We start from the raw sequence: 8,144 nt of genomic DNA, 5'->3' as shown, positions 1-8,144 counted from the left end.
CCACAAATTTTTGGGCTAACCACTCTTCACAAGGCCCAAATACCCAAGATCAACGCTGAAAAGATGAAGAAATGGCTCAGAAATATTCTGTCAAATCCTCGATACTCGGCACTCGATGCTCGATGTCTTCCTACTTGATCCTCGATGAGAATTCCCTTCTTTGTCTGACGAGTCTCTGTGTAAATCCTCGATGGACTTGATGACAACCGAACTAATACTTGATTGTACTCGACGGTTCTTGAACGATACTCGGTGTGACTCGAAGGTGACAACGATGAACTTGAAGCTACTTGATAGCGATGAACAATGTACGATTGACTCGATATTCAGATTACTCAATGCGATTTGAATGATGAATGAATGGCACTCGATTTGCAGTAAAGAAAACACTCGTATGAACAAGAAAGATAAGGCAAGAAGATGAAGACATGGTGCTTACGTGGTTCGGTAAGATTGTCCACGGGAAGATCTAAATTCTTTTTACTTATGAAGATTGCATACAGTTTTGTTGTTTACAGAAAACTAAGGAAAATGATGATAACTCTCTGTGTTGAATTTAAAATCAGTGGTATTTATAGAATATACCGGCTGACCGTTTACAAAATTAGTTATAAACAAACAAAAAACTGAGGTCTTTGAGTTAAAGCTTCTCCAACTCCTATCTAGCTCAAGGGATTGTCCTTCTGTTTAACTATTTGGTCTTAAATGAAATTTCACTTCATTTTTTAAAAAAAATAATCTTAAATTAAATTGTTATAATTATCAGTTCGGGATTTTAACCGATAGAGCCCAAAATATAATGGTATAAATTGATATTTGCCAAATAATAATAATAATAATAATAAATAAATAAATAAAAACTTTTTCTTAACAAATCATCAAGAGCAAGAACCGTAAGGCCCAGGGTAAAACAAAGGGCCCGTCGACGAACGAAGCCTTCTTCGGCAACAAGAAATCCCCCGCTTTTTAGTATCAGAGCTGTGCTTTTCTCCGGCATTCCTTGAGAACTCCCATTTCAGAACCTCTTCTTCGATTCTTCACTTACTCTTTGCAAGACGCCATGGGAGACAGCCAGTATTCTTTTTCTCTCACCACTTTCAGGTCTCTTCCTCAACTCCCCCTTCTCTTCCTCTCTCTCTCTCCCCTACTCGATTCTGCCTTCTAACGCTGTTGTTTTTGTGCTTTTCCTCAGTCCTTCGGGCAAGCTTGTGCAGATCGAGCACGCCTTGACTGCGGTTGGATCTGGTCAGACATCTCTCGGTATCAAAGGTATCTTGACTTGAAATTATGATGTTTAGTTTAATTCGTAATTGCCGCTCCACAGGAGCTCATTTCTCGACGCCGAATGAATGTTTAGTTTAATTGATCTTCTGGGGTTTGAGCACATTTGGGTTTTTGTTTTTATCGAGTTCGTCCCAGTTCATTGTAGCAGTGTTTTCATGTTGCTTCATGGGAACATCATGATTTATTAAGAATTGTCAGGGTTTTGGATAAAGAAGTTGTTTCTTGGATTATGATCTCAAGCACTATAGAATTTGTTGTCTTAGATCAATTGATCATGCTTATTTGATCGCATAGTTAGCATGGCGGCTTATTCACGCATGAGTTTGTCTGTTTTTACTTAATTGAACTTGGAAAGTTGCATTTATGTGGTTGGTGATTATAACTCTGGTTATGCGTGGAAAGGGTGTTGAAGTATTTATTGACGGGTATACCTTCTTCCTTGCAGCTGCCAATGGTGTAGTCATTGCGACTGAGAAGAAACTACCTTCTATCTTGGTTGATGAAACATCTGTACGTAACTGAATTTAGTAATTATAAGTTCCGACTTCTTTAAACCATTTCTCATGGTTCACATTATAGTTTTATGACGCTTTCTTTGTCTCAGGTTCAAAAGATACAATCTCTTACACCAAATATTGGAGTTGTTTACAGGTTTGATTTTCTTCACCTCTTGGCAACAGGAGATATTACTTTTCTGCTGTGTTTCTCTCTCATGGATATACTTCTTTTGGAGTGTTCTCAGACTGCTGTTACTAGTCGTTATATATGTGCTGTCTTTGTGATTTACTCTGCTTTTTTTGTAACTTGTAAGTTGAGCACCAAACATTGTGTCTGTAAATACAGTCCCCTGTTAGCAAACATTATGGGTCATAGAGTAGCCTTTTGGAGAAAAAAATCTTTGTTTAATTGGAAGGAGCTTATTTACTTAGTATCAATAAAAATTGTGGTTTTACCTTTTTATTTGGTGCTGCTAATAAATTGTGTTATTCTTTTAAATTGTCATGTTTTGCCTTTAAATATGTATCTCCATGGTCATTAATATTCGAAGTTGGACAGAGTTGATATGTGGGTCAATCTATTTTTAGCATTCATTCTTTTCCTAAGTAAGCATCTTCAAGGTTTTTTATTTTGATGTTTTTTCCTACAGTGGCATGGGTCCTGATTTTAGAGTTCTGGTCAGAAAAAGTAGAAAGCAGGCAGAGCAATACCACAGGCTGTACAAGGTACAATGAGGTTTCCACCCTTATGTCAAATTTCTTCTTAACTAAAACTCTCTTTAGTTTGTGTATTCAGTCTTCCATAAGTTAATTTGATACACTAGGTACATGTGAGGTTTTCTTTGTAACTGAAGTACCCTTCAATTTGTGTAATCAGTGTACTATTTGGTACACTTCTTGCACATGCTTCTTGAATATGGATAAAACAATTATTGGCTGATTGTCAAAATATTACTTTTTATTGGTGCTCTTTCTCTCTACCTCCAACTCTTAGGGTGTTCTATTCTTCCCCTCAGTTTGGCCTTTATATGTGTGTGTACCCTTTCTTCTTGTCTTTTCAAATAATAAGATTATGAGTTTCATGTTGATTTTCTTCAATATGGCTGAGATTTTCAAATTCTTGCAAAAATTTGCATTGTTGACTTATTTTCCTTCTTGAGAACTGTACATAATCTTTTCATTCATGTTAGAGTATGTGATTCCTGATTGTTCATAATTGTATTTATGATTTTCTTCACATGGTTGTAACTTGTGTAAAATGTATCTTAGGAACCGATTCCGGTCACGCAACTTGTGAGGGAAACAGCAGCTGTAATGCAGGAGTTCACCCAATCTGGGTAACCACAATTCTTTCCTGGAAAGTTGTTTAAACTCTAGATTTTAAATGGAAGCTTGATACAAATTGGTCTTGCCTAACTTGCCAAAAACTTAGACTGGAACTTGGGGGCTCTTTGCCTGAATATATCTTTTCAATTTCAATTGATTCTAAAGTTTTATTTTATTTTATTTTCTCCTTGTCTTTAGTGGTGTAAGGCCCTTTGGAGTATCTCTGCTGGTTGCTGGGTTTGATGACAATGGTCCTCAATTGTACCAGGTTATTATCTCTCATGTCTTGATAAAATAATAACACACTAAATGCTGACTTAAGATGCTTTTAACTTTACAATTCACTGTCTTTTACATCCATATCGTAGTTTTAGTTTAATGTAAACTTGGTAATGAAAATTCAGGAACCCACCTTTTGAATATTATATTTTGTATCCGAGACACTTGAATGAGCTGTTTGTTTGCTCAGTGAATGCGGATGAGCACACAATAGTTTCATCTTTTCAATGAAATATTTGTTTCCAATATTATTATTATTATTTTTAAAAAAAAAAAAAAAAAATGAGAATGCCTACAAAAAAGCCTGCGTGTACCTGCTGTTTTCACAATCAAGTCTCTGTGCTACAACGTTGCTCTAATATGTGTGTGTGTGTCAGTGTGTGATAGATATAGTTACAGAAAGTTGTGAACTTTTTCTAGCATCACTGAGAAGCCATTTTTCAATTTTTTTTTCTTCTTGAATGGAATAATTTATCTCTAGGTGGATCCATCTGGCTCATATTTCTCTTGGAAAGCCTCTGCAATGGGGAAGAATGTTTCTAACGCCAAAACATTCCTAGAAAAAAGGTATCTGTTCTATTTTTCTATGACCTGAGTTCTTTAGCCAAAGTAAGCGTTTTCTGCATCAGATTTTGCATTAATTATTCTTTCTAGTTTATTAAATAGAACCCAAGGCAAACTTAAGTTAAAATTATCCATTGCCTATGATTTAAATGCTCCCAAGTATCATACCACAGACCGTTTTGCAGGTTGTTTTGATTTCTGGTGCCACTTGTCCAATTTTCTTGACAGTTTTGGTGATCTTACTTTCTAATTTAGGTATACCGATGATATGGAGCTTGATGATGCCGTCCACACTGCTATCTTAACCTTAAAAGAGGGGTATGTATATTTTTGAAGAATCTCATTTAATGTATGAACTTGATTTCTACGTATATCGTTCTCTCTCTATCTTGAAGAATTTAGTGAGGATTAGTTCATGGGAAGGAGATGCTATGAAATGGTAGCATGTACGGGATGTGGATATTGTAGTGATGACATAGAGAAGTTACGTCCTTTTTTCATTATTATCCGCAGAAATCTTAACAACTAGGGAGTTATTTCCTACAAAATTTAATCTATTTACTTATTGTTTAAAATATGAACTCAAATTCAAATGGCATGTGCTTTTAAAAGACTAAACAGTGTTCTAAAAGCCTCTTACATAGGCTAGGTCTGAGTCTCAAGATGATATTATGTCGTTCGTAGGCCTTAGTTTACATAAAAGAACAAGTATCTAAAAGATGCAAAACTTCATAACCTTGTAGCACCACAACGCCGCTTGGTGATTGGTAAAAGTGTTTTAAGCTAAATATTATTCATTCTCTGACAAGTTCTTCAAGTGATCTAAATTTAAAATCCTCGTTTTTTAAATTATGTATAATTTGCCACATACCGCTTACAGCAAATATTATTGTTTCTTATTTTATGGCTAATCGTTGGCAATGTTTTGTGTACTTCCGTAGATTTGAAGGTCAGATCTCAGGCAAAAACATTGAAATTGGAATAATTGGCACAGATAAGAAATTCAGGTTGGTCTCCTCCTATTCTGTTTTACTGGAAATAAAAACCGTATCCCTTGGTTTGAGCTTCAAAACCCTCGGGCCATAGTTGAACTGTATATTAGGCTATAATCCTAATATGCTTCATTGTGAGTGTACCATTGGGAAATTGGCGAGGTTAAAGTATAGAAACCTACCAAGTTAATTTTGAATATAATAACACTTGAAACTCGAAAATCTTGATCTTTTATATATTAGCGAGTTCCTTTGAAGGTCCAAAAATGTTTTTGTATATATGCATAGTTTTTAATTGCAATGAAGCTGAGTCTGATGATTATAGTTCAAAAGAATTTTGATGGTTACGTCTATGTCATTCATCTTCTCCTGTCCATTTTCTGCACACAATTTTAGGCTTGGATCTTTTCTCTACCTTCAAGCTTGATTCTCCAACTTTTATCAGAAACGGTTGCGATTCATACTGACTTCTGGTATGCCTATAATATTTGTTTGCAGAGTACTAACCCCTGCTGAGATTGATGATTACTTGGCTGAAGTAGAGTAAGCAATATGTTTGTCTGCAAAGGAAATTTCTTTTAAAGACAAACTGTGACTGTTTGATTTTGAAGTGAAGTAGCAGCCTGTGAACTTTGATGACGCCTGGCACTGCCATTGCCAAAATTATGAAGAAAATTTGTTGGCTCCTTCTATGGACATTTTAGGTTGCGCAATACATCCACCATTGTATGTTAGTTAAAAGAATTATGCATGCTTGGATTTGAAACGCTGTGGAGAAGTTTTCTTGTTTTATAATTATAAAATTGTTGGAATTTCTACATTGATTTGTGCTCCTCCAACACCATTTCTTTTCTTTGGGCTGAACCTCAAGTTCTACTGCCGTTCCTTTGCTCCACCTGAATAGTGATTATGTGAATGGAAAGCTGACTTAGATGATGACCGGACCAATTTTGAACTAAATAGAGGGATGATGTGACTATTTTTTTCAAAAGTGAAAAATTAATTTGAAATTGGAGAAGGGGGCAAGGATTGCAGCTACTTGCCGAAGGTGGGAGTGGCTGATTGGAGCCTTGCCACCAGAACTCTGAGAAAATTTCTATACTACTAGTAAAATTATCTTTACTTATTGTATGTCATTACAACATCCTTTTAAAAGTGGGGTTGGATTTGTTGACATTAATGTGAAGTCTATAAATATTTATGAAGACAAAATAATAGCTTGAACAAAGGGAGTATGGTATTCTCGTAGTACTAGAAAAATTTCCACAAATCCTTACCACATTTCCTCCTTCTACCCTTCTTTACTTATTTCCCCATTTTGGAGTTCTCTTCTCCCTTGATTCCATTTGCCTATTTTAATAATACACTCTTCTTCTTTGATTTTTCTTTATCCCATTTGCCTATTTTAATTATACACTCTTCTTCTTTGATTTTTCTTTATCCGGATCTCTTGATTTCTTAGGATTTGGCTTCCATTCTGTTTGGGTCACTTTTGATCTGGTGATTTTAGCTTCAATGACGAAGAAGTCGTGATTTTGGCTTCAATGACGAAGAAGTCATAATTGGTGAGGACGGAGGTTAAAAAGAGGTTGGAAGCAAAGGAGCACTAGAACACTTGCTAGTCGTCATCTAATATAGTTAAGGGGGTGGATTCGAGTTATATATATATATATATTTTTAAGCAACTTTTTGCGATGTCAAGATTAAAATAGTCATGTCATCGATCTATTTAGATTTATAATTGGTCTAATCATCATCTTAGTCCATCTTTAAGTCACCAACGACAATATTGGCATATGAGCGATTTAGTGAACCTAATTGTATTCAACAACAAGTTACCAATGACAATGATTTTATAATCTCAATAACTAAAATTGAGCATTATTAGAATTTTAGGGAAAAAATGCTAGATTTTGAAGCATAATGACCAAATAAAAACTAAACCAAAAATCTAGGACTAAAGGAGTATTTTTCTCCTAAATTCTAAATGTTAGATGTGTTTTCATTTAAAATGGTCTTTTTCTAAACAATTTAAGATTAAAAAAATTCTCTAAAAAAATTAATTTGGAAGAATGTCGTATATTCAAGAGATGGTTACTTCAAAATTATAGTATTTTTTTAATAACTTTTAAAGTTTATATATTAATAAGAAGTTCTAAAACTTGCAATATTAAAGGGGAAAATTCACAAATTAAGTTATCTATCTATCTATATACATATATGGGAAAAAAAGGTTATCAAAGATGAAAAAAAAAACCCTAAAAAAAAGATATAGGAGATGAAAAGAAATTAAACAAAAAATGGATATTATAAAAAATAACAAAATAGAAAGAAAAAAGTGTACATTTAATTCAGTCTTTTCAAAAGACATAATTGAATAAAAAAGAAATGCAAACAAAGATAGTACCTTTTGTCAACAAAAGGAAATGTGAATAAGAAAAAAAAAACTCTATTTTTGCAAATATTTTGTAGATTACCCTATTCTTACCAATAAATTATAAAACGGCCCTAAAATGGCACTTAATTCAATCCAGGTAGATTTAATATGCAATAGCCTAATTAGTACCTTTCGATTGTTTAATGCCACTATCCAACTTTCTTTACCGATTAATGATTTAGAGTATAGATTCATATAAACATTGATAAAATATGGCAAATATCCTCGTAGGTCATGTCTTTATAGGTATCAATCTTCATCGGGGTGGGAAATTCTTAGTTTAATTGGGGATGAGGTCAAACTAAGATACAAAAAAGGTCCCTCATATATATATATATATATAAATAATAGTAACTTAGCTACTGTTTATATATATTCTTTAACTTTTTTTTTTGTTAATTTCATTTTATAATTTTTTTCTTCATTTCATAATATAATTAAGGGCATAACACATTTTTTGTCCCTGAAATTTGAGGTTGGTGTTTATTTAGTCCCTAGTTTCAAAGGAGTATTTTAGTCCTTAAAATTTGAAAATACTTTTAAATGGTGCTTGAATTAATTTGACCGTTAATTTTTTTTTTGGTCTTTTTTAAAAGAAAAAAACTATATTAAGTGGATTTCTTCGTCCCTCATTTTTTTTTTCTTTGTTAATATTGGGTTTTCATCTGGTTAGAATGCTCTCGATGTCCTTTGTTAGATAAACTACCATGGATTCTTGGCATGAGATGTAGATCAAAGCAATGGAGTTGGGCCAATGAATAGTTC

At 33.7% G+C, this 8,144-nt stretch overlaps 1 protein-coding gene across 1 annotated transcript; it reads left to right on the top strand.

The window, feature by feature from the left end:
* Positions 1 to 872: 872 nt before the first annotated feature.
* Positions 873 to 5,762, top strand: LOC120083854 (proteasome subunit alpha type-2-A). Its single transcript, XM_039039741.2, has 11 exons — positions 873 to 1,101; positions 1,193 to 1,269; positions 1,730 to 1,794; positions 1,889 to 1,935; positions 2,432 to 2,507; positions 3,051 to 3,118; positions 3,306 to 3,375; positions 3,868 to 3,953; positions 4,206 to 4,268; positions 4,892 to 4,957; positions 5,441 to 5,762. The coding sequence occupies exons 1-11, from the start codon at positions 1,061 to 1,063 to the stop codon at positions 5,487 to 5,489; spliced, it is 708 nt and encodes a 235-aa protein (XP_038895669.1). The 5' UTR covers positions 873 to 1,060; the 3' UTR covers positions 5,490 to 5,762.
* Positions 5,763 to 8,144: the final 2,382 nt, after the last annotated feature.

Source organism: Benincasa hispida, chromosome 8, assembly GCF_027475165.1.
Source record: "Benincasa hispida cultivar pf3 chromosome 8, pf3_genome.v1.1, whole genome shotgun sequence".
Taxonomy (NCBI): domain Eukaryota; kingdom Viridiplantae; phylum Streptophyta; class Magnoliopsida; order Cucurbitales; family Cucurbitaceae; genus Benincasa; species Benincasa hispida.
Note: the sequence above shows the minus strand (reverse complement) of the source record. Positions and strands in the feature narration are given on the sequence as shown.

Bases quoted from the DNA above. Each gene is read 5' to 3' on its own strand.
- LOC120083854 (XM_039039741.2), top strand. From the start codon at position 1,061: ATGGGAGACAGCCAGTATTCTTTTTCTCTCACCACTTTCAG. The intron at 1,102-1,192 runs GTCTCTTCCTCA...GCTTTTCCTCAG, and splicing joins TTTTCTCTCACCACTTTCAG to TCCTTCGGGCAAGCTTGTGC. The intron at 4,269-4,891 runs GTATGTATATTT...GTACTTCCGTAG, and splicing joins ATCTTAACCTTAAAAGAGGG to ATTTGAAGGTCAGATCTCAG.